Genomic DNA, 26,486 nt, shown 5'->3' with positions numbered 1-26,486 from the left:
AAAATATTATCGGATTTCTGCGCCGTGAAAGCGCCGTTTTACAATGAGGACTGCGACAGCAAGAATGTTGTTTTTAGAGTTCACAAGAAATGTAATTTGGTGATCTGTTGGTGAAAAAATGTGATTTGGTGAGCAGTACAGTCGCGTAAACATGAACACACAACTTGTCTAATTAAATAACGTTCTTCATTTAAATGTAATACCAACTATTTCCGTCTAACTCATCTTTGTCTGCAGTGTACTACAGCCCCAAGTATACCCATGAATAATTTGAATGCCCGCAAAACGTGGCCTTCGAATGATTCTATTTCGTAGCGCTAACGGTAGGTATTTCGATGGTGGTGATGGTCATCTACCTACCGGCTAAATTTTTATCTTCGAGTCTAAGGCGAAACGAGGAAGGCTCCTTTAGCTCGCTTGTTTTATCGGAAAAAAGCAAAGGTGGAGGTGCCTAAGTTCCGTTCTTCAAGTTGGGGGTTTTTGTCGCCGGTAAGCTATTTATATGATTAGCAAAGTATTCAGCTTACGAAATATGATATGCTAAATTGGACAAAGAGTTCCTGCGTAATTTTGCGTTATCTCTCATGACCGATCATGTTATTTTTGTGCCATCCGGGAGCACAAAGGGCACGCTTGCTCACAATTTGTTTTGGATCTACTCGAGCCTTGTATAGAATCAATGCACTGAAAAATAATTGAGAAGTAGAAGTTTGGTTTGCAGGAATGATGCCAGTTATGATTTTTTTGATCTATCTCACAGCCATTGACCAAAAATTATTCTTGCAGATATCGAAGACACTTCAAAAGAATCTTTTATAAATATTAATGGTAGGTATTTATAAAATAAACTAAAATATTTTATTATCATATGGTTGACTCGACAGAGCTCTTAGGCTGTAACCCGTTGAAATTACTTTTATGGGCCAACGACTCTTGTTTTAAAAATCTTTAATATGCTTAAAAAAGATTATGTTTTAAGAAGTTTTTTCGACATTTAAACTACATTTAATTCAAATTAAAAGTTAAGTTTCATTACTGTTGAGACTAGTTATTTGTTGAGTTGAGAGTAGATACTGCAATTAATAGATATAAAAATCTCTAGACGATGAGTGGGTTCTAAATACGATGACCATTAACATCACTTTTGCCTATGAGTTATGTTATGTAATCCATAATAAAATCGGAATAAAGCCGCAAGCCTGCTTTTGGTGTCCTAATTCAGCGTGTTATATATGCTCTGATGTTAAACATCTTGGATATTGATTATACCTTTTTGTTTGTTGAGCACTGCATTTACACCTTACAACTGAGTCATAATAATTAATTAGTTCTTTTCAAACAAACATCCAAAAATTGGAATACTGATTGGAATAACTAACACATATTTCATTCTGTGTTAGCTTGTATGGCAGTCGCTGTAGTAATATCTCCTGCTACTCCTGAGTGTGGCCAAAGGACTCGTTAACGAAATCGACCACCAAGACAGTAAGTACCTTCACAATGTTTATAACAGATGTACAGTGAGTACGGTAAACAAATGGCAATCTATTTGAAAAATCAGATAGCCAACGAGAGACTCAACAATTTCCTTTCCTCAACGTTAAACACTTGTATTAGACCGATAGTAAACTATAGTGAAATACCCTTATCTGTTCTAAAGAATGTAATAAAAAATTATTTTTATTAATTTGTTCATTTCTAAATCAAGAATCGATTTATACATGTTTGACTATTTCTACAACTAAAAGGCATTCTCTTTAAAATCATTATTTATGTTCGTGTGTTTGTCGACATGCTAATTCATGTGCTAATTCATGTTACAGGGTCATACCGACAAAGATAAACAACATGTGCATCCCTAAAAGGTTTCAACACCTACTGCTGGTGGAACAGCTTCATCTCCAGTTGACGAAGAATGCATTGTCCCTGTTATAAACATTGGTATGATTTTATATGTACACAATAAGTAATGCATTTATTTCTACTGAACTATAGTAACTTTATGGTACGTTATCTTATAATATTAGACTGAATAAAAACATTAGGCTAACAGCATAGCAGTAGTTTAATCAACGGTCGTACGACTCTGTTTTAATCAGTGCAAGTTGTTGAAAGAGTTGGTCATTTTTTTTGACACAAGTGAATATTTCAGTTAATCTTTGACCTCACACACCGAAGTTTAAAAACATTTTTGAATGCTCCATGTAACCTGAATTTGAACATATCAAATTCAGGTTACATAAAGCATTTGTCGCTGGCAGGTACCACGCTGAATTTGGTAATTCAGTTACCTGAATGTGAACAATGATTCTTACTTTTGGAGAAATGGCTTTGAAGTTAACCCATCAAAGTGGTAAACGGTCGTGTTTCTTTCATATTGTCTTCATTGGGGTATTCGTAAGACCTTAAACAACGGGAGACGAGGCATACGATTGATTTTTGTATATGCGGTGATAGATTAATTTATACGAAATCGATTAAATAGATCTGACTCATTCTTCGATCGTGAATTGTTTATTTGCTGATTCACAATAAACGATAACCTTCAAAGCTAACAAAATGTGCAAATGAATTTAAAAAAATTAATGACTTAATTTGTACTTTTCGTTTCTGATTGGCCTATTTATTAGAGATTAAAAAAATAGCCTACTTCTACTCTTTGTTGAGTTGACAGAGTCAGCAAGTTTACTTATTTTACATAGTTTACATTTCACTGCGTGACCTATCGAAGCCAAGGAGAAGTTATTCTTTTACGAAAAGGGAGCTTTTAAAGGTGATTCTTAAATTTTGCTGGGAATTCTCTTTACAATATTGATCAAGCCGAGCTTATTTTAAAGTTTCCAGGAGCCATCGAAAGAGTGTGTGAAATAATGCAGTGTTACGTTGTTCTCCGGGGCATATAAAGTACTGTTTTAATGAACTATTTACCGCAGCTGAACAGTTGGTAAAACAAGACATAGTTATGTCTGTACGTGATGACTATGATAGCAAAATATTGTATCGACTGCTGTTATTGCATCGTACTAAGTTTTTACGTTATTATCGTGAATAATATTATTATTATTATTAAAGAACTTGTTGTGGGCAAACTTTAAAACACGTTATTAACATACAAAGCAATGGCTTCTGTTGAAAACCTGTGTATTGCACCACGCATTTGCGGAAATAATGTTTCCGTTACTAGTAAATTAGGCATTTTTGTATAAGTGTCATAAATGAAGTGCTTAAGTAGAGTGGTGCTTCACTATTCTATCAAATGACAATATATTTTTATGCGTTCTTTTGTATAAAGGGTTTCAGATCAAAGAGCTAGAGTTCATTATTACTACTGTCTTTGCGTCATATTAATTTATCAATATATTAGATCAGGTATGCTTAATTGTATACTCATTTTTGTCTGATAATCGTATTAAAGATATTTTTATCTCGAAGAATCATCGTTAGGCATTTACATGTCATTATTATTTGTCACTAATCATACTGAATAGGACATCATATCTGGGACATTGGGACATAAGGACCTTGCATAATGAAGTTAACAAGAGTTTTCTATAACTCACCTAAAATGTATCGCGTAGATTTTATCCGTTTCCTTGGCTCTCATTTACGTCCTTACACCACTCTGTGTTTACTAGTCATTTTTTTGTACATGTATACCTCCATAGTATTCTTTGCATACGTTGCATAGGCTTTTGATTTTAGCTTATATTTTAAATAGTGAGCTGTTCATGAGTGCCTTACCACATCGTGGCTTATGAGTGGTTGCAACGGTTCCGCGGGTGCCCTGTACATGAATGGTGCTTTGTTTGCAAATATCTCTCCCCGCCAAAGTTCGTTTGGGTTTACCAATCCAATTAGTTTTTTATGGTTGGTGCGTTCTGTGATCAACTTACTTCCCAATACGATACTACACATGAATCGTCAACCCGTCTTTTTCCTTAAATCTTCATGTGAGCAGGCATCCATTGCAGCAATATGCTTTGCTTTATCAGCTGCAGGCAAGCGCCAATCGCTAATATCATGCTTGTATGTGGATCTAAAGGATCCACAATCCTGATAGAATGCAGAGTTGCCTGTGGGTCACCTATGATAGTCATAGAGACAGATAGTAGATTTTGTTCAGCAAAATTTAAGTTTTGTCGAGCCGCCAAAGTCGGTAATGCTATTCTACTTGCTTTCGCTATATAGTAATTGGTAAATCCCGGTACTTCCCTATGCCCAATCCATCAAACGAACAGTAAAGTTAACCCAATTCTTATCATCAGCGGCTAACAAACGTAATGCTCAGTGAGAGAATCAAGGTCGACAAGTTTCAACCTATCCTTGCCGTGTTCCTTAAAGCGTTTTTATCTATTCTTCGATCGCTGTTTTAATCTTCCAAGCAGTTGCCAGCATTCCTCGTATTCGTCGCGCTATTTTGTATCCAATCACTCCATAGTCACGGAGTACATCTGCTATTTCTGTGAACCCTGGCTGAACCTCTGAAATTTTATCCAGAACCGATTTCCCAGTTTTGGAGTAGCATGCTCTGACTCTTTCTGTCTGCCCATTGTTTCAAGCTATTTAATTATTCGGAGCCAAGTATTGCGTTGATTCACATCTCAATATATACCTAGGCAAGTGGCTATGCTTTGCAATGCTATTCGGGGCAGGTAGCCCCTGAGATGGCGTAAAGTATTGAAATCGATGGTGCTTGTGACTGTGCAGTGTTTAACAGTGCGAGGTGATTTACTTAAATCCACTTGTATATCAGATTTATCTATTTATTTATATCTATCTATTTATTTAAACGTCTACTTTTTCTCTTCACAATAATTTTCCGAGGGTTTTGAAAGCTTATTTACTCTCTTTATTAATGCATCCCTCGCGCTTCTGAATCCATTACTGATAGATGGTCTGGTAGCGACACGTGATAGTTTGGAAGACCTAGAACCTACTCCGAATTTGAGAAAAGCTCAGAGTAATGAGAGTATTCACGGAGGACAGAAAGGGCGTGTGTTCGCACAATGCGAAATTTTCGAGTGGTCTGGGTAAGTTTTGAGTTTCTTATGATAAATATTAGACCTCAGTAGACAATCCTGTAAAATAACAAAGCCTAACATCCGTTTTGCATTCGCTTGTTTCTTGAAATAAAATATCGAATCACAGAATATAAGTCGTGTGATATAAAGGACATAAATACAAATATTATGTAAATATGTTTTTTTTTTAAATAATAATAGAATAAATACAACAATTGTAGGACCAGCGATAGAGAAAGCTTTGAACTTAGCGCGTATTATAGTTAGAAAAGGGTGAGAATTTAGTTCCATACCAGCGTGACAAAAACCTAGATCTAAGGCCTGAGATCCGTAAACGACATTTTCTCATTAACCTTTGCAAAAAGTTAATTAGCAGGTTTCTAATTGCGTTAGATGAAACACGCATTAATAAGTTTTTTCTTGGGCTTTTTGTGGAATTTCGTTTACCTCTTCGGCTGTCAGCGTTTTCATTCGAATTTCCTTTTCCCTTCAAGAAGAAAAATAATTGAACAGGAAAACTATTGAATTAATCATCCTCTACAAGGGATCTTGGACACTGATTATTTTAAAAATATTAATCTGTAATTCTATTTATTTTTAAGTATTACTTATTAATTTAGCTACATGTTCAATGACAATTAACTGAAAGTCATAATTATAAAAAGAGATTATAGTTTGCGAAATGTTTGGACTTCAGTCTTCGTTTTCTCAAATGCCTTATAAATATTTAGAACAAGAGAAACATGGATAATTCTATTTCGTGACCTGACATAAATGCATGATATTTTTGATGTGACCTTCCAACCAAACGACTTCACAGTATACTCTGCTTCAAGGACAATGTCTTCAAAGGATAGAGTGCACCAATTATTGAATATGCTATACAGGAAAATACAAACAACATATGGCACAAAACATTCAACCTCTTATAGTAAATTGTTCAAAAATGAAATTATCTTTTCAGCGTACGGGTTTTAAAAAAATTCGATATAAATGCCTCAAATGAATAAAAAACATACTTGTAAAAGCGTTCGGTACGTGTTAATTAATTTTAAACTCTTGTAACATGTGTAAATAGCAACTTATAGCACACATATTTTATATCATATAAGGAATAACGCTGGCGCTTTAGTTATAGCAGCGCTTTCCGAAGCCAGTCGAAGCAGTCTACTACGTGAATGAGGGTATCACTGCTTCCAACAGTGAGTTAGTGATATCACCGTGATCTATATTGTTAGAAGCGGCACTAGGTGATCAGGAACCGCCATCGAACCTCATCAAGATGAACCCCTCATTTTTGAAATGCACTTACGTAATGATAAGCCAATAGCAGGCGATAATATCGAAATTAAATTTTTCTTATTTCTTATTAGATGTGCTGGTAGAGAGCTCTCATTTGCAAAGTTGCAAACAAAATATACTGTTGTTGTCTAAGTATACGACTGGAATGTTACACATGACAGACAACGTTATGACAGACAACAGATGATTTTATTTCTTTTGCGGCTTGGATACGTCACACTACTTGACTAATCTTGATCACGGTGACTGAGTCCCAACGTGTTCGAGTAACGACAAAAGACAGCGACTAAACAGTGTGATGTATTAATTATATTCCAAGAGTGAGATAAAGTATGACGACACAAAACTACCAAACTAAGTGTCCTGCGATTACATGTCATTAGCAATTTTAAGCGAATATGGCATAGTATACATAGACATAACATCATTTTCGCTGAATCTCACTCGCAATAAGATCTGAAAAGTTTTTTGAGCATGTCAGCGTTGTGTAGCTAAGTACTGTTGCTATGGTGAATCCTTGTATTGTAACGAGTTATTCGATTACTAAAGCAGCGATTGAAGTGGTTCGAAATTACTTTATTTATCCAAATTGTATTATTTGTGACTATCGTTAATAAGACGTTCTGAGCGTAATTGTCCAACTTCGAGCTAACGATAACAGACAATATCATTGCGGGTTCCTTTCAGCAACCAAGCAGAAAACTATCTCTTATTTTGGCTGTTTCTTCTTCATCAGAATTTCGATCGCTACTTTATTTGTGAACTTTTTAACGTTTGTTATATTCATTTTGTTGTTTTCATAGCATCCCGCCATATCTCGACTGTCATATAAAATCTTTATTGTAGTGATTACCAGAATACTAGCAGTTGACTCTAGTGATGATATGCACATGGTACTCAGGAGTATGTACATGTACGTCACAGAATTGTTGATCGTCAATTATGTAGCATAGTGATCGAACGTCATCTAAAAATCGGTACTTTCGTTATCAGCGGTAGACATTTTAGTACATTAATTCAATATCTTCTCTCAGGTCGAGAACCATATATCTTTCCTTGTTCACCTTCGGACGGAAGTTCTGTGTATGAGTTCACCGTCAGCTGAGTCCAACTCCTATTTCTGTAACTCGTGGCATTCCTTGGGTTTGAAGCACGTCATCTGCCGGAATACCCCCGCGTCTTCTACCACCTCCGCCGCCGCCGACTGTAGTCATACAAAGAGCAACTGTAGAACCGATTATAATGCTACCTTGCCAGGACTATCAGGTATATACAAAGTATCATAAGATATTCCATAATATTAAACTCTTCCTTTTTCAAATAAAAGCATTTAGAATAGAATCAATTTAAAACAAATCATTTTGTAACGTAAAGTTGCTTTGGCATAATAAGAGCACAGCCTTTGTTTTAGATTTCAATATTGACGATAGACCGTTGAAGTTTACCGTTAAAAGACTTATGCGGTACACAAATCTTCCACTACTTTAACCACACTAGTACTAATCTAACTGGTGCACATCTGAACCTCTCAAATACGAATGAATTAGTATTACGTTTTTGAAGCCTTCTCGTATATATCATCGTCTAATATTTAAATGGCCAGAACTGTGTCCTGCGTGAGTCATAAGAATGATATCATGAAAATGTTCTGATGACAAAAACTGATTGCGGCCATTCGAGCTTCTAAAGTCACATGCTTTTCTTTTTTTTTTTTTATACCTTTAAAAACGTAGTTCCCCATGAATAAATTTGTGGATAGCGTAGTATCTTTGTACATAAGACTTGCACTTTTTTTTTACTAAAAAAACGGGTTATCTGATTATGAAATCTAGGTTGGACAAGTGTGTTTGCGAAAGACCGCTAACAAAAGTTTACAGCATCTGATTAATTTTTAAGGCGATATAGGCCATTAATGATTTAGCAAGGAAAACTTACTTAGAACTAGGTTTGGAAAGACAATACTGAAATTATTTAGTGCAAAACTAGATAGTTTAAAGACCATTATTCGCCTACCATAGCTCTCATTAATATCTGATTGAGCTTAAGCTGGTAATGGTTTTCAACCATTATATATTACACTCTACAGTTTCGACTAAATACGTATTAACCGACCACAGGTTGCTACCAGTTCTAAAAAAAGTGTGACCTCCCGTTTTTTGAAAATTACAGTACCATTCTATTGATTTCTTTTAATATACAATTCACATAACTGATAAAAAAATAGACACTTCGAACAACAAATGTATTGTCCATACTTTCATTTGAATATAATTTTTCCAATCGTGTATTTTTAATTAACCAAAGAAACTAATCGAAAGATTTTATATTTCCATATAATCTATTTATTAGGAAAAACACTTTTCATGAGACGTAAAATATTAGCATGTTTTTTGGAAAAAGACAAATTTTCGTCGTTATCGAAAACATAATTTTTCAATCAAAGGAAGTATTTTTCCTTTGCTTGTTGTTTGTAGATTTTCATTAGACAGTTTATATTGAATGTTTATTAAAGTAATACATATGCGTTATCCATACACTGTTCTTTGTAACTATTATCGATCCAGTTAAGATTGCATTATGTAAATCCTGCGAAAGACAATATTCAGATATATTCGTTCATTCTCCTTAGTAATTAATTGATCATATACATCGAATTTTGAGCATCCTGTTCTGCAGCCAAAAGATAGCCAGAGACATTTTTAAACTGGATGTGGATGGTGACAGCAAGAAGATTCTCAAACCGTTGCGCAGGAATTTTCGGCAGTCTCGTTCCCTCACACCGAACTTGATATATCGTCGTTTGTACTGGTTCGATTTTAACAGTACTCAGTCAAGTACTGCGATTTTCAAAGACATCATTTGATCACAGTGTTGCGAAGTCACTTTCATTTGCACATTCGGCTTTTTTAAGAACTACCTCTGCCTTTTCAATGAAAGAAATACGACCAGGGAAGGTCCCCTGTTATCTAGATATAGTAGGCTGCAGGGATAACACGTTTGCCTACTGAAGTACTAACCCACATGGAATAATCTAAGACCGAAACCGTAAATTTTCCGAAATTGGCAGGTGTTTCAGTGGAGGATCCTTGTTAGTGAATAGCTATTCTATGCTCATAAGGACCCTCAAGGCCATCTGGGCAGAGCTGACTTGTTCTACCAGTTTTCACCATTGCACATGTACAACGGCGCCAACCAGGTGTCTTTCGAATGTCGAAGTTTTGAACTCCTGTGAATGCTTTAATTGTGGAAGCTGTTTTGTTTAATTAGATTTAATTAAATTTAAGCAGACTCTAAGGCGGGAAAGCAAAATTCATGCTTTTTAAGTAGTTCTTCTGTTGTCACCGATGCCTTTTTACATGGGCACGGCTGTAAAGAGTTAGGCCTGATTTTGTCATATTTCACGGAACATTTCTTGTTCCGGTCGCTTTTTCCATATATCTTCGTCTATAAATCCTGAAATCGTCCCACTACAAAACTCCGCTTATACTAAGCTTATTCAAGTAAACCTTGGACTGATTTGGACTCAAGTTGAATACATAGTACTAAAAATCTAATGAAAAAGTTGTCTGTTTCAGTTACGCGCAAGGAGCGTCACCTAACTAATGATAGCTAAATTCTCTAGGAGCTACTTAGCCCATTGAAATATATCGAAAAATGTTCATGGTCTATATTAGTCAAAACACGATTTTATGACATGAATGGGTGGATCCATGTTATAAGTTCGTCTCATCGCGAGCTCGTTTTGCACAGCACAAACGTGCTTCTTAACTTTTTCTAATTTTGGCATCTTATGCAATAATCAGGGCAAACAGTTCGTTTACCCTAAGGCCTTGGATATGAACAGATTTTTTATTGCTGTAATAGATTGGAACATAAGAAATGGGTTTTATCGCTTCACAAAAGACTTCTACAAAAGAGCTTCACTTACATAGCAACTGGGCTGTTGGTTACATCTTCGTTATAAGCTGGGGGTCGACTTTCGCTATTAGTTTTCTGACGATAGTCGACAGATCGGAGATGTGAATGTCGAAGTCAGCTTATAGTGGCTTGCGTGATACGCCTAATTAGAAGAAATAGCCTGTTTCTCTGTGTCATCGTTGTCCTCCCTTCATCAGACCAGCCTCTGCTTTTTCATTCGGTTGCCTTGCTTCTCTTTGAACCCGCAACGTGTTGGCTATATCTGTCCCGCTTCGAGACCGCCTAGCTCCCGAATTCTCCTGTTCCCCTTTCCCACCTTATTACTATTCACTTCGACTTCTCTGTAAGCCATGTGCGCTAGCACGGGACACTGGCAGCTTCCTTCCAGTAGTAGTTGTGGTGCTCACTATGATTGTCTTTAATGCTGCCGTTATAAGAATAACAATAACAACCATAGGCACGATTAAACGACAACTCGAGCCAGCACAGACTAACTGTCGGTTCATAGCGGAACCGCCTTCAACAATATCTTTATGGACAGCTACCTGAAAAGAGCTGCCGAGCTATGTTCAAATCTTAGTGTAAATTTCATATATAATTTGATATATGCAAACATTTTTTTAATAGCCTAGAAAAACATGGGTACAGCCAATTTAACGAATTACATTAACTTACATAAGGCCGTTTTTTGACAGTACAATGTTTCGTATTAGATCCGGCTTAATACATGTAAAAAAATAATTCTCTCCTGCAAAAAGTCTAATGGATGTACCCACAAGCCTGGCATTGAATACGTCGCAGTCATCACATGTATACGCTAAGATTTTATGATGGAATATTCAATTTCTATCACAAGTTGAAAGGTACTGAAACAGTCAGTAAATGATATCGAACTAGGTATTCCCCTATACAAACAAACCTTACACTAGGATTCCGTTTGCAATCTCAGTCATAATGCGGCTTCCCTCTTGCTTACTACATAAATTCTCAGATGACATATATATATAATGCTCCAGATATTTAAGAATTTCTTTATATATATAAATTCTGCTGTGGTACTATGAACTGACAGAGATCTTTTCATGCATCTCGGACAGAAGACTAGGGGCACTGAGTAAGGGAAAAGTGAATAAACTAATATATTACAGCTAATCACTTTTGCGACTACTTAATTTGGTGACACTTTAGTAACATTTAATGGTCAACGGTACTGATCCAGGGATAGTACACAGAGAAAAAGCCTTCTCTCAGTCACGCCTCGTTTTGATTCTCTTTGAGTAATAATATTTAGTATTAATCTTGATAATAATATTTAATATTAATATAATACTATCCAATTAATATTGAAGCTTTATTAATAGTCTTCATTTCTACACTGAGGTCATTTTACTTATTCTATAGGTATCACGAGGCAATCCTTGATATATTGTCATAACGCAAACAACGGCACAACAATTAGCATTCCGAGTCTCTTTCATCCCACTCAAGGTTTTGGCCTAATCGGTCTTCGGATACAGATCCAATAGCAACCTTGTCCTTATACGTGAGTAATGCGGAATACTACGCACCGTTTGTCGGGGAACGAAAAATAATCATAGCATTAATGAGAAGAGGATACGTAACACACCTGAAGCAAGACAGCAACATATAGATCGGTTATCTGCGAGACTCCCTAGGGCGGTTCGCAACATGACTGGGCTGCTCTCTGGGCGGCATTAGAGTAAGTAGCTAGCATTAAGAAAAGCGTGAACGGTTGGTCCTAAAAATTATAAGAGAGAAACTGTGACGTCGAAAATTTGTTTCATAGAAAACCTAGATAAGGTTAAAAACAACGTGTTGAGGGCGATGATCGACGCCGACCCATTTCAATCCGCAAGGAAATTTGATGTGTGCAAAAATATTATTCATATTTCAGTTAAATTACTAAGGTAGACAAATGTATGAATTGATGCTCTCTAATTTGAGCGAAGATAAAAATCGAATACGTACAGACCTTTGCATTGTTATCATGCTACAACAACCCTTTTATGTCAAACTATGACTTGTCATGAAAAACTATCTTTCACGATTGACAGAAGCGGTAAATTAGTGAATAATTGCTATTAAATTGGCGGGAGACCACCATAAAGCAAATACGCAACCACAAAATAGTATTTATTTGGGCTACTATAGCTTTATGAATTCTGGTTTATCTATTATGGCTTAAGTATACCTTCAGTAATCGAAGGACGTAGTGAACAAGCTTTACATTAGGCAGCCAGGATTCGTGAACAGAGTTCAACCTATCGCATGACAGCATTCAATTTAACACCGTGAAGATTATGATTGCAAAAATACAGGAATTTCAACACGAGACTCTCTGTTAGTAACTACAATTACCAGACATAGTTCTGATAGTTTTTTAAAATTTCCACAACCTTTTAATAGAAAGATCGTTTAAATTTCGATTGTAAATAAAAGTATAAATCTTCTAAAAAAAACTGAAAAATTCGAATTTGCTATCCTAAACTATTATGTATATAACCGTATGTTTATTTCGCGGCTCTGTAGCTGCACTCGGGTGCTACATGTATATCCCTTTAGTGTTATAATAGCGTTTATTTCTTCTGGATATATCATTTGCCTTTACGAAGTTTCGTTGCGGAGTTTAAGTTCAAAGGAACACCTTGTATGCATAAAATTCTACATACTCGTTAAATGCACGTACATTCAGAAATATCACAGGTCGAAAATTCGTAAATTAAAATCAAGAATCACTACTACGACGCATTACTACATGATAATAGTTCCAACAGCCAACGTGTGAATTTGTTATCGAACGACTTACTGTGTGTCCTGCTACGGAAGCAAGGAGTACTATGGATCATTGAGGTGTGTGACGCTCCCTTTATGAAATAATTGCTCATTTTGTCTTATGCTTATATTTGGGTTGTCTATATACTACTATATTTTAAATGCAGTAGTATTAATAATTAAAAAGTACAATGACGAAGACACTGATAACGGTAACAATAGATGCAAATTTTAAGTTAAGCTTAATTGGTGATCATAGAAACTATCGGACTATCACTTCGTTAGCATCCCCTTTTTTGCGATTACGGCAACTCTATTTTTGGTCTATTGGGTTACGCACATATATTTGCCATCAAATTCTGGACATACCCCTTTTCTATAGCGGTATCTACTCCAACTGCGCCAGCTATTGTAGAAGATAACCTCGTTGTTCCTTCTACAAGACGACTACTGCTGTAAATGATCAGTAAGCGATGCGTGGCAAATCTGTAGTACATGCAGTATTAATTGTTTTTTAACCATACAATCCGGGGACTGTTCTTTCCTGTTCTGCTCACCTAGCAGCTTTGGCGATCATTTCTATTTTGGTGCTCTATTTGAATATATATTTATATATATAATATATTATATATATTATATATATATAATATTGATAGCCCTACTTAAATTAGGCGTGTGTCTTTTTTTCTTAATTTCTCTTCGGCATTTCTGCGAATCGATGAAGCCTTTATTGTGCAGACTCTATCTTAGTAAGCAAGAAATTAAATACTAAAGATAATTAGCGTTATCAAAAGCTTACAGAGTTAGCATAAATGTCCCTTGAAATCCACGTCACGTAGCTAGAACAAATTTGCCTGACTGACTTTAAATAATTCCAAAGTAAGTAGAAGACCTAACTACCCCAGTATCGAAGGAACTAGTTATCAAGTTAAAAGCCTGTTTGTAAATTTTCTGAAGCCCTATCGTCTATAGCCAGCGTTTGTGTAACAATGGAAGTTTATTTGAAGGTTTATCTCTTCTTAATAACTCTTATGTGAGCACTTGCCTTTTTTTCAGGCTTAAACTTTGGAGCTTAAACTTTAAACAGGGGCGTTGACTCACTGACACCAATTTAAGGCTTAGCAGATAAGCTGTTACCTTTAACGTTGCTTAATTCAATTTTGTATAATAGTAAGTACTATATATATAAGGATTGCCATAACCATACACTTACCCTTCCAGCTTCCTCTCATTTATAGGTAACCACCTTTCCATTTGCTATGTTTTGAAGTACGTCGAAAGCGAGTATTGTTAACTGACGTTTTCCGAAAATGTTGATTTTCACTTACTCTACTTTTCAATAACATTTTTGAACATATTGTTAAACATTCAAAATGTTTTACTGTTACAAAGGAATGTATTCGATAAATGAGCTAAGATATTAAAACCATCTAGGAGAAGCACAAATAGTTAACTCGACCTTTTGATCAAGTATAACATAATACACATATGGCAAACTGATCCGATCATCCAGTGACGTTTAGTGTTCTTGTTTATTTGATTTTAAAACAGGAGTGGTCGTCGAATTAACTTGCTTTTTAACTTTCCTTATTTGCAGAGTTTTCATGTGTCTAACAAAGCTTATATATGTATCTAACTATCCTAAGTATTCGTTATATAATGCAATTACATGTAATTATACCTTTTTTCCGAAAGTATAATAGAGATAAATGTTATCTATCAATGCAAAGTTAAGCTCTAAAATTATCTACAATAGTTACTCCGTAATATATTATAAAAGATTTGACAGTCAATATTTCATTTGTCATGCATTAGACAACGCCCTTTATCGATCCCAAGCCCACGAATAGCGATGGCAGTAGTCATGTGCTGTTCGGGGCGCAAAAAGTAAAATTCTACTTTTACGAAGTTTTCGAAACATTTGACGTTTGAAAAGAAGCTCTTTATTTTACAAATACAAAATTAGACACAGTTTGTATGCCAGGTTGATGTAAACATATTTTCCATACGTTTACCTATAAACGAGATTCTCTTTTTAATGCAAATAATTCCTTTGATAATCTCTAAATACGTTTTACTGCTTTACTGGAAGTAGAAAATGGCAGATGTCAGCGGGACATCTTAGTTTATCTCCACAAAAATTTACCAACGCAACATCCAAGTGTGCGCAAAATTTCCCGTTACTAAGCTAACCAAGCGTCACACCAAAAAGACGATATTTGTTTGAATTATAAAAGCTTTGCACCAGTTTATTTGAAGGATGAATAGCGCCGTCTTTCAACAAGAAAGACCTCATGCGCTTGTTGATTTCACCTTAGGCTTCAAGCCCATATATTATCACCATTACGTATAATCGTTGTCTAGTCTTCATTTATGGAATATTCTAAAATATATTAGTATTTTAGTCTCCGTGTTTTATTGACTGCGAAAAGGGTTCAGCGCACATGATGCGTAGTATGTGATGCGAATGCAAAGAGTTCCATAAAAAAAATTATAATGCTCAGATAGGCGAGACAACAATTTTTCAAATTTTTCAAGAGAAAACGAATATGAAAAAGAACAATATTACAAACCGGATATAGACATTATAATAATTGCTTTTGTCTTCTAACATCGTGCTCAGCGACCCGAAACTTGCTTGACTAATGTTACCGCTCCTCTGGCACCTGTAATTGACACACTTTAGTACACGACTTTCCTGTCAGATATGATCAGCATCTATTAACCTGTGGCAATTTTTAGAGCTTGTTGTGTTTTTTTGTTCTAATTTTTACTTATTGAGTTCATTTGTCCCAGTTAGTGCATTATTCGCGCTTTCTATGCTTCCTACCGTACTCCTGTATTTCATGCAAACATTCAGCAGCTAATTAAACAATATTGTACCTATTTTTTTCTTTAATTTTTTAGCGTTTTTGTTAAAAAAACAGACGGTGTTGTTTCAACTTTTGTTTCGTAAACTAAGCATAAAAAACATCTATTCTAAAATGATCTATGGCAAAAAAAATCAGGGATTACCTTATTCATGAGAAAAATCGAAATTTTAGCGTTGTGGCCCATAATCTTTTGATAAATTAAGCTACCAGTACCATAAACAACGCTTTAGAAAGAAGAAGCTTACTCTTAATGCAACCATATTTCACAATGGCAATAAGTTTCGATCGCCGTGATTTACTCAAAAATACTCGGCGATGAGATGTCAATTCATTAGCTTATGGACTTGATGCTATCTTAAATATAGTATTTAAGTAAGCCAAATCTTCCTATCCACTGAATTCTCTTTTCTTCTGCTGCGCAAGTTTGTCCACTATTGGATTTAAACTGAAAAACTAATCCTTATTTTTTACTGTTAATCTTTAATTAACTACCAACTTTAGGTAAATTTTGCAGATAAATCTAGAAATTAATGATGAATCTATTACGGAGAATCAGGAATATCAAGAGAAAGCCCCAGGGATTGTAACCGTGTACAATTCGCGATTTCTTGTTTTTGAAATTTTGTGAACATTCATTTGAAATAAAATGCAAGGACTTGGGAATTTTTGTTTCCAAAATTTATAGATATAAATATTATTTAAAAAGTAAATTAAAGGTTTCGTCTCATTTACATTATGATTGCTAAATACATCATATGTGGTTATTTTTTCTCTTGAATCCTATTGGTATAGGATAAAGCCATACAGTCTTCCTGGATGCAATAATTCTAGGTCGATTCGAATTCTGTTTTATTTTCATATCTGTTAAGTTGGTGTCGTGTTTTCTTTCCAGGCCGTAGGGTTATAGAGATTTGCCTTAGCTCAGAACGATCTAATTATACCGCAATTCATCTTTGACGCAACTCTTGAAAGCTTCCCATGCGTCGGCTGGACCTAGCTGGGCCTGAAAATGCCAATTACGGATAAGTAAAACTAGCGTCAGGAAAGCGCAAAAGTACGACTGCGAACCGTAAATTATCACAAACAATAACGTATACTGATTAGCACTAGAAGATTTAAAAAATAATCATAAAATTTAGGTTATGTCTGAAATCCTCTTTGAATGTACGGGTTTCTGCTTCCGCGTTTGCTGAAAATAATTACATTATATGATGCGAAGGCTCTGGAGAAGTTGATTATGATGCAATTAGTCTAGGTACTAAACACATTATAAATAGTGTCCAATGATTCCGATTACATATCTAAATTATTCGAAAATATTTAATATTTTGTTTGGTATATTAACACGTCAACCTCGTGCGAACACATCAAACAAACCTTTAAGCCACGATGTAGACGGTCGCGCATGATCGCAATAAATTCTTTATAGGAAAGGAAGCCATCTCCATCATCATCGAAAATTTGAAACACCGTATGAACGAGGTGTGGTTTGAGATTATGGCCGGAACACACATATACCGCACGGCGGAAATCCTCTGTTGCAAGCAATTAATTACAGATATAAAACTCATGTTATTATTGTTTTAATGTAACGTAAATTAGATTATTGTTGCATTTTCTATTATTATTATTATTATTATTATTAATTACATTATTGTTATCTCACTTTGTTCCATCACCATAGACGTATATCTCATATGCAGTTATGAGTTGATAAATGAAGTATTTCCGTGTAAACCACGCTAATTTTATTTGCTTGAATTTCTTTTTCAACTGGTTTGTAAAAGAAATCGACAGGTCTTGATTATAAAGCGACTAATTTTACAATTTTTATCAAACAGATAAGTGAAAAAATGTGCAAAAGAGATTCTTAAATTTTGCGTTTTCGGTTTTTTATAACAGGTTTTGCATAAAAATAGACTTGACTCAGTTCAGAGGGAGATGACATTTCATATAGGTATTATAGTGAAAAATTTGCACAGAATAATTTTATAAATAGTAAAAAGCCCTAAATTTCTCATAAAAATTATATAAGACATACGCGTTAGGGGCTAGATTGAAATGGATTTTATGTTATTTCTATATGAAGATTCCACAATATAAATACTTTCACACATATAGAATTTTTTAATGGTACTGCAATTTACATGAGATTAGAGGTTACCTGCGATGCGATATCCTACACTTCACATTCATTTTCTAACCTTTATGCTAAGCTTTTAATTAATTATATGCACCATCCGTAAGTGGAATGTAAGCAAATTTAGTAGACACTGGATTTCAGTGACTTAAAATTAAAATCATGCGTATTTTACTTTAACAGTTTACGTGTAAGATGTCCGATATTTTTTGGCAATTAGTAAAAAAAAAGCTACGTCTAATTCTTGCCGTATTTAAATTTTTCGACACCTCTATTCTTGTAATCAAGGGGATTTTTTACGAATATACCGTACAGCTTACGTTATATCTAATACATATAGAAAGAATAGCACATTAGTCGTTTCGTCTGGTAACTGAGTCGGATGAATCTAAACCTATACTTATATGTCACGTATGTGAATAACAGTAATGAAATTAACATTCACAGAATTTAAGTACACCCACTTTTTTCATTTGATAGCAGATATATTCTATTTACGCAAAAATGCAAATAGATCACACAAAAAAGAAATATATACATACATTATGATAACGCCTTCTTTGACAAAAGTCTACAAAGGAGGGCGTATGTGCATTCTAAATTTGCTAGAAAACTGTACAATCCAGCGCTTATTACACGTCTGCTTAAGAAACCATCAGCGGTGAACGTGTTATACTTATTGTGCCGTTACCCTAAATGTCCACAGTTACAGATATTGTCGGCTCTAAGGTCAATTAGCAGAGCGGCCTTTAGTACTTTGTAATCATATTAAATCGCAATTATCAACATCCGCATCAATATGATGATGGTTATTACTACTAATACTGGTTATATGACTAGTATACGTTTATTATCGGACAATGCTCGTCACAAGTGGCTAAATGAGCAAAGTTTGGTGATACATTTTCGTTCACCTCAACCGGAAGATTTATATAATCGTTTTCACATTCGTTCCAATCTTTAAATTATCTAAAATAATTACATTTTAGATAAAGTTAGAGATTTTCGCCAAGAAGCAAAGAAAGATTTGGAACGAATATAAAAATGATCACGTAAATATTCCGGTTCGGGTGAGTGAATATGCAACGTTTACATTTACAATAGAAAAAGCCGTCTCTGCATATTGGATACTAAAATGGCGTGACCCATTTACAACTGCACGACCTTCAAATATTAGTGTCGCGTCTATAGGACGTTAGCAGGTTTTCGCGCACGCATAATTGTGTTTTTGACATACGATAGCAGGAATTGAGCGCACAGAATCAGGTAATATTTGTTTTGTAAATTCAGTTGTTTCTGGGCGATACTGGTAGCTGCGTAAGGTTGTAGTTTTCGTAAAGAATACCAGATCTACATGGGCACTGCGTTTGAGTGTATGTATTTACATAAAGTCATAAGAAATAACCAAGAGAATTGTCGGAAAGGGAAACTTAGTAACTACTCTTTTACAGCTGTTAAGTTGTCGCCTGTAATGACATAATCACGAGAATGACTAACTAATAGGTACAATGTGGTCATGAGAAATTTATGAGTTTTTTTTCTTGATTTTTATCTTATTAAGTTGTACCCAGCCAACTGAAGGACCAAACTTCTATAGAGCTGGATGAACAAACGAAAAACAGCTTAACTAAATAAAAGATATTCTTGCTGCTGTGTTAGACTACTCATCGCGGCCTTCACCATGGCTCAGACGGGTAAGCTCCCGGTCAAGATGCCGTAAGCTTGTGGTTTAAATGACAAGGAACTTAGTCATTAAAAGCTGACAGAAATATAAGACAAACATTGTGCTTTTTGAAATGTTTTTTTTTCTTAATAAATAAAGTGCTTTAAAAAATACTTTATAAATAAAGCAGACTCAGTGTCCTTAAATTATGAATGCCAATGAGAGCATGAGATAATTGGTTTTACAAGCCCACTGGAAGGTTACGACGCAATAATGGCATACGTGAATCATAGAAACTTAACAACAAAAAAGAAATAACCGAATTATTGCTAAATCGAGGCAGTAGGTAATGCAATGAAGTAACGGATAAACTGCAATAGTCGGTTTATCTAAAACTGCAGTGGACAAAAGGGTAGCTGTAACGCAGTAATAAGACAACAAGCTAATGTTTAGAATTAGGGTCTACGCTGAGCAAGTCTGAATTCCCTAAACTTAGTTTGGAAAAAGTAACAGAATACTGTTGAGCAGCGTCCGCTATGTATACGCTGTGTAAAGTACTTACGAGATATGAACAAAAAAGTGAATGAACTTAATGGGTGTCCATTGATAAAGGCAGGCGGATATTGTATAATACATCTAGTACTTTAGTGTCAACGGGATGCTGTATACTAAGTGGTGAAAGCCACTTGGCCACTATATTATACCCTATATAGTCGAAGGTTAAGTCGAGCTCTCCTATTTAAATCTATAACAACTTTTCCTGATATTTTAAAGCATTCATTTCAAACCCACATGAGGTTTGACTCACTATTGTCCGCAGAACCTCATTATTGTACTACTGTTGTTGATCTTTAAATTATCTCTACATTTGAAACAACAGCCAAGCGAAAAACGAGCAAGGGCTTTATCCAATTAAAGTAATTTTATCCAGCACAATTCTTCCAATAACACAAATAGCAATGAAATGGGCGATGAGTATAGGTTATATATATTTTCTTATTTGCTCTGTCACTTCAGATTACTTTTATTCCCGCGATAGATCCAGGAAAGGGCATTGTGGTATATTTCAGTTAAAATATAGTTACTATTTCTTTAGGCTTGAGTTTTGTGCATTCGAAATCAGCAAAATACTATACTAGAAAGGTGTAAAGGATATTCACCTTAGGAGGTTTCATTTTTTTTTTATATGTATGCATGGTGTGACATTTTCAACTGGACGTTTTTCACGAGTTGTTTTTAAAACTCTATACAATAATATATATTTAACAGAAGTGTACATCGTGAAGTGAACTGCTTTTTTTGCATGTGCTAGAAGTCACATTCCAAGCATGTGTATTCAACATAACAACCAACCCCGACTACATTTTAAGTTTAGAACCTAAACCGCTCGTGTTAAATATTTGCTTGGCGTGAGTGAGTGAGTTGACATTGTCACCCGGGAATTATGTGGACTTTCGCTAATATCACTCCACATTCAACTCTAGCGAGTTCAAATCTGGACTGTTGACCGGCTATGCATGCTCATTCTAAAACATGCTCGTATTTTCAAGCATCCAACCCTGCATTAATCCGTTGCGGCTAAATATCAGGCTGAAAGACGTGCGGTCCTCCTTCCGACACTCCAGATATTTGCAGTTGCGCCATAGTTCATAGAACACGCAGCTGAACTTCCTTATTTGTGAGTTCACCTTATTGAAAAAGTATGTAGGCATGTCCCTTCTACTAGACACCACAGTAAAAACTGGAACATTAGATTTTTGCTTTTAATAGGAGCAACCTATGGATTGTGGGCAAGTAAACAATTATTTTTGTAATTCATTTTTGTATTGACATTATTTGGTCAGAAAAAAATTGAGGGCGGTGCATCTCTTTTGCTTTTATACCAGGCGATGCGTGACTGAGGTATTTGTGGATGATTAGCAACATGGTACGGCCCAGTAACATAGCAAAAGTTTCGATCGAAACAAAAGGATTTGCAAAATCAGAAAAAAAAACATCCGTAGATTATCCTTTCACTCTGCAGCGTTCTTTTGCTGTCGTCAATTTTCTGCTGTTCTTAATTTTTCTGTCACCGCATTTACGACATCGTACGTTGTCGATTCGTTAAAAGTTATATATATATACATAGGGCATCCTACAAAATGTAGACATAGTTTGAATGATTTATTTTTTATTTTTATATAATTCATACTTAAACTTCAAAATAATCTACATAAAATGCACAAGCAGATGTTTAAAATTAATACCGCTCCAATGTGAGTTATTAATTCGCAAGCTCAGTTTAGCCTTTTATATATTCCAGTGTTGTCGGTAGTGGCATAGATGTTACCTTTGAAGTATCCCCATAAAAAAAGTCCATCGGCGTTAGCTTTAGGACAATGAGCAGCGTATTTTATAAGATTTCCTTATCCATATTTCGGAAGACATCTCATAAGCTCTTTTGGTAGTGTGCTGGTACACTTGTGAAAAAAGGTCCATTCGAATTATAGCGCATGCATTTTTCTTGCAGAACAACCTAATACCTTTTGTGGATACATACAAAGAATCTTGTTCGGTAGATTTTTCTGTGAAATATCTTATCGGCGAATTTTATTACCAAAACACGTTTGTTTCGATGGACTTCTTCTCAGCTTACAAATATCAGAACCTAGTTATGTCATCTCGTTTTGGTGCTCTGATGATTTTTTGGTAAGTGTCCATTTCAACCAATGCAAATCAGTTCTTGAATCCTATCAAAATAGGGACGTAGATACCCAATGCGATTTTCGGTTAACCGCCGTAGAATCAGAGGCATCAAATAAGCTGCTTTCATTTATCAATTGCAGCCATGTTTGGTTCTGTCAAAATCTACCATATCAGTTCTATTACATAGTAAACTCTTGAAGCGATTCTTATGTCGAAAGACGCAATGGTTGTTTGCAAACGATAGTTTTTGCATTTTTCAATGTGGTGTGCTTACTTGTAAAAGTCAATTTTTCTAATGTTACAATAATATTCTTTGTGAATAAATTTATTTATATTTAGATTGAATCAGTTTTTAACATCATCAATATTTCGTACTTCAAAACGATTGTCCAGTAGTTTTTCAATGAAAAAGTCGAACAATGTAATTGATAATAAAAATCATAAAAAATAACAAATAATTATCTTGGTTCAATTACAACTTAAATCGTTTGGACTGCATACTTTTTACTAATCCAAAGCGTTGCTGCCAGCACCGAAACAAAATAAAAATGACCATGACAAGTCCAACTGCAGGTGACGGTGAGGGCGGTGTGCCGCCGCTGCTGCTAGCCAGCGTGAGCAGATGCTAGTGGTTGATATTCGACCTCTCGGCAGCAAAGACCCGAAACTTACCATTCGATGGGTGTTTCGTTTTGTTACGAACAAAGCATAGATTTGAAGGTTCATATACTATTGGTACTGCTGCATATATACTGAAGTATGTACCACACGCGTGAATAAATTTTGAACAAGCTCTTACGCAATAGTGCTGTATAATAATAAACATGGACAGACAAGCAACACAGTAAGCGCTGCAAACAAACTGTTTGGAGGGAAGTTCCTTGGAATCGTACATAGTGTTGGGTTTGTAGGAAGCCCTTTAGACGGAGGAGTCAAGATAAAAGTTCGACACCAGTGCTCGAAATGCTATGAGTCACATCTCGATATCCTTGTCTTTTGCTTTTGTTATTGGCGGCCACCAAAAAAAAATTTGCTTTTATAATCTGGTACATTTTAATACGTTCATTAGTCAATCGACGTGCAGCTTCGGTTCCGTTGAAGTTTTTTTCTTTTTTATTTTGTCTGCTTGAAGAACATCTTCTACTCAACATATAGTATGAGATGTTTTGAGCAGCTGCACACTAGTAGTTCACTTCCTATTTTTTTGTTTGTTTTTATTGATTTTTTTTAGTTGCAGTTGGAAATACTATATACACAGTTTCTGGTGTGACGGTGTCACCATATTGTATTACTGGGTCAATGATGCCATTCTAAGATACATTTTGTCGCATATGCGCGACATAAATTGTATAACGAAAAGGCATCTGAAAAATGCGATTACCAAGTTAATTTTATAATGTTAGATGTCCTGTATTACAATCGTTTGCAATGTTGTTGTGTTCAACAGAAAAACTCCTAAAACGTTTCCTATTATTATTGCTGTTATAAGCAATAGTGCGGAACCGCATAAATGACGCTATTCGAGATAATGTTCTTGGGATATATAGGGATGACATAAACGCGGCGCGGAATAAAGAGACTGCGTATTATCGACACCGTGATCCTTACGTAATATATATTTTTACCATACTAATGTCATTCGGTATATCGTAAACGATCTTGGAATTCTGCTTTCAAATTGTAGATAGGGAAGAGGGTACACGACCAGTTCAAGGATTAGACGTTAACTTTATAGCAAATGAAGTGTACATAAGAGAAAGTAAGGAACTAAAGAGACAATCAAGCTTCGTCGATTAAATTGTTAATATTAAGTTGAAAAAAAATGATATGTACACCTTTGGAAAATTTTGTACCGTAAATTAGCTCTTTGAAAAGTTCATTTACCTCATAACACTTCTGGAGCTCATTATTACGGTTATCTAGACCATGTTTAATCTTTCAATAAATTTTACATATGATCAAGATTAAAAAAGCTTGCTGGATCTGTAATTCGAATTCATTCATCGATACATTTTTTTATTTAAAAAAATTTGAAATGTCTAGAAACGAATATTTATATTAACGGCCATTAAATACTCTTCACTGATTGTTTGTTTCGTCATCGACTATATTTACAATGTTTTCTTTATTGAACCCTCATATCCTTTCGGATAATAATCTTATCGTGTTATAATAGTCTGATTTGTATCTACGGCCTGTTACCATGTTCCCAATTATTTTGTGATAGTATACATTCTTGGGGGATCATTTAAAACGCTAGAGAGTTACAAAGGTTTCCAATCGCTTTCTAATTTCTCATTTTTATTAATTTTAATTTTTCATTTCAAAATTGTTTAAAAGGTGTAAGAAGACGAAAAAAGAAAACGAAACTCTACCTAAGGTTTTGGTATCTTTTAAATCAATTAACTTAATCCAAAAAGTGGAATGCATCTTTTGAGCCTTTCCAACAAGGTGTCGGAGGGGCTTTATTTACTGCCCTATTGTCGCGGAAAGCTTTAGAACTATTTTAGGTCAATGACGTTATATAATATACATATTACATGAATGATTTAGGCTACATATGCCAAAAGCTCTATTATATTATGTTTTTGTTGCTATAATAACGAATCACGTCTAGATATTTACAATTAGTGTTTATAATGTAATTTCATTGTCATTGCTAAATCGCTAAAAAAGAGGCATCACTTAGAAAGCATAAATAGAAGATAGTCTCTATAAGAATATAACCAATAGGCTACTTTTTTCATGATTTCATCATCGTACTTTAAATTTTTCAAATTGGTATTCATAAAATACTTAGGTTCCGTTTTGTACTCACTGTAACATACCACCTCTCAGACAACCCATCTTTGATTAAAATTTTTAATTTCATTTACTTATGGATGTTTGATTCTTGGCAATCGGTATAGTTTCCACGGCTACATTAGTTTTGATTTGCCTAATTGTAAGGATTCTATAAATCGTTAATACAAATGATATTCTTTTGGTGGCACTCAAGATAATTTGTCTGCAGTGCTCATCAGTGATTCATCAGTTTGATTACTGATGATTATTAACGACAGAAAAGCCTTTATTGAAGTCCATTCAAGTTTTTTTTTTTTTAAATAAACGTATAGACTTTGACATGCTTACAAATAAAACACACATAATGATAACACAATGTATTATCATTTTGCGATTATGGGAGCGATTAAATTCAAAGGAGTCAAAAGAAATTGGGGCGCATAATACAATCCGATACTTTTCTTAACAAAAGGGGTAACACAGTAGTACGACGTTAATTGAATGCCGGTAACTCGAAATGTATTTTGGGTGTTTTCAGACACCTACCTTCTGAGATAGGTTGATTTGCAAAGGTGAATAGCCGCATGGTGATGGCGAAGTCTTCGAGGTTATTAAGAAATTGACAAAACGCTTTGAACTGTTCAAATGAGATTCCTCGGGTCTCGGGAATGCGTTCCTGAAGACGTTCCAAAACAGCTTCGTATCCAGTAGAGTCCAAGTATGTGTATCTAAAAAGATTACAGCCGAATTTTTTTGATGGTCTGCGGACAAACGTTGTTTGCGAAATTTGATGCCAAATGCCACACTTTAATTATAACCATACTAATACCAAAATATGTGGAAATGCTTACTATAGCAGCATATTCTCCTTATTCCATTGACCAACATTAATTTATTTTTATCTTGATCGTTTAATCAAATTTATTTACACGTTAGAAATTCCCTTTCTAGCAATACTAGGGTATTTATTTCAGTCAAATAAATGTGGCATATATATATATATATAAACGTCACTTATGTCGACTAAATATGCGCCGCGACGGGACTTGAATTAAGCACATCACTGTTTTATCTTGTCTAAAACACCACCCCTAAGCGCCTAATTTTGATTTCAACGGCATCAAACATAACGCTGAAAGATTTTGAGCGTAATGGATCGTTTTCGAAGTTTCGATGTTCGCCAAACAACGATTTAGACAGATAAAATATAATAGAACTATCTCGGAGTCATGGCTGCACTCTTATTTATCTGGACTGCAACAAAGTGGAACAAAAGGCAAATGCCTACCAAAACTACTAATATATTT

General features: G+C 35.0%; 1 protein-coding gene and 1 long non-coding RNA gene across 7 annotated transcripts in view; one reads left to right on the top strand and one right to left on the bottom strand.

Annotated features, from left to right (window-relative positions):
• Window positions 1-7,496, top strand: part of LOC147757134 (uncharacterized) — a 15,121-nt gene extending 7,625 nt beyond the window's left edge. The window contains exons 2-6 of one of the 2 annotated variants that reach the window (XR_015325278.1): window positions 238-489; window positions 1,401-1,485; window positions 1,824-1,941; window positions 4,892-5,030; window positions 7,358-7,496. This is a non-coding gene — a long non-coding RNA (uncharacterized LOC147757134). Of the gene's footprint in view, window positions 1-237; window positions 490-1,400; window positions 1,486-1,823; window positions 1,942-4,891; window positions 5,031-5,841; window positions 6,101-7,357 lie in introns of those variants that run through there. The other variant, XR_015325277.1, reaches the window with a different exon arrangement.
• The window catches only part of LOC111248461 (calcium uptake protein 3, mitochondrial-like), a 120,545-nt gene continuing 100,549 nt past the window's right edge, over window positions 6,491-26,486 (bottom strand). Inside the window, exons 5-9 of one of the 5 annotated variants that reach the window (XM_086985677.1) lie at window positions 25,726-25,907; window positions 17,285-17,442; window positions 16,849-16,910; window positions 15,608-15,700; window positions 6,491-7,527 (exon numbers count right to left, since the gene is read on the bottom strand). In XM_086985677.1, the coding sequence (XP_086841803.1) occupies window positions 7,506-7,527; window positions 15,608-15,700; window positions 16,849-16,910; window positions 17,285-17,442; window positions 25,726-25,907 (517 nt within the window). In that variant the 3' untranslated portion in view covers window positions 6,491-7,505. Of the gene's footprint in view, window positions 7,528-11,691; window positions 11,869-15,252; window positions 15,701-16,848; window positions 16,911-17,284; window positions 17,443-25,725; window positions 25,908-26,486 lie in introns of those variants that run through there. The other 4 variants (XM_086985678.1, XM_086985679.1, XM_086985680.1 and 1 more) reach the window with 4 other exon arrangements.

The sequence above is a fragment of the Varroa destructor genome, unplaced genomic scaffold (genome assembly GCF_002443255.2).
Source record: "Varroa destructor unplaced genomic scaffold, Vdes_3.0 BEIS01000003.1, whole genome shotgun sequence".
NCBI lineage: Eukaryota > Metazoa > Arthropoda > Arachnida > Mesostigmata > Varroidae > Varroa > Varroa destructor.
This window is presented reverse-complemented; position numbering and strand designations above follow the sequence as displayed.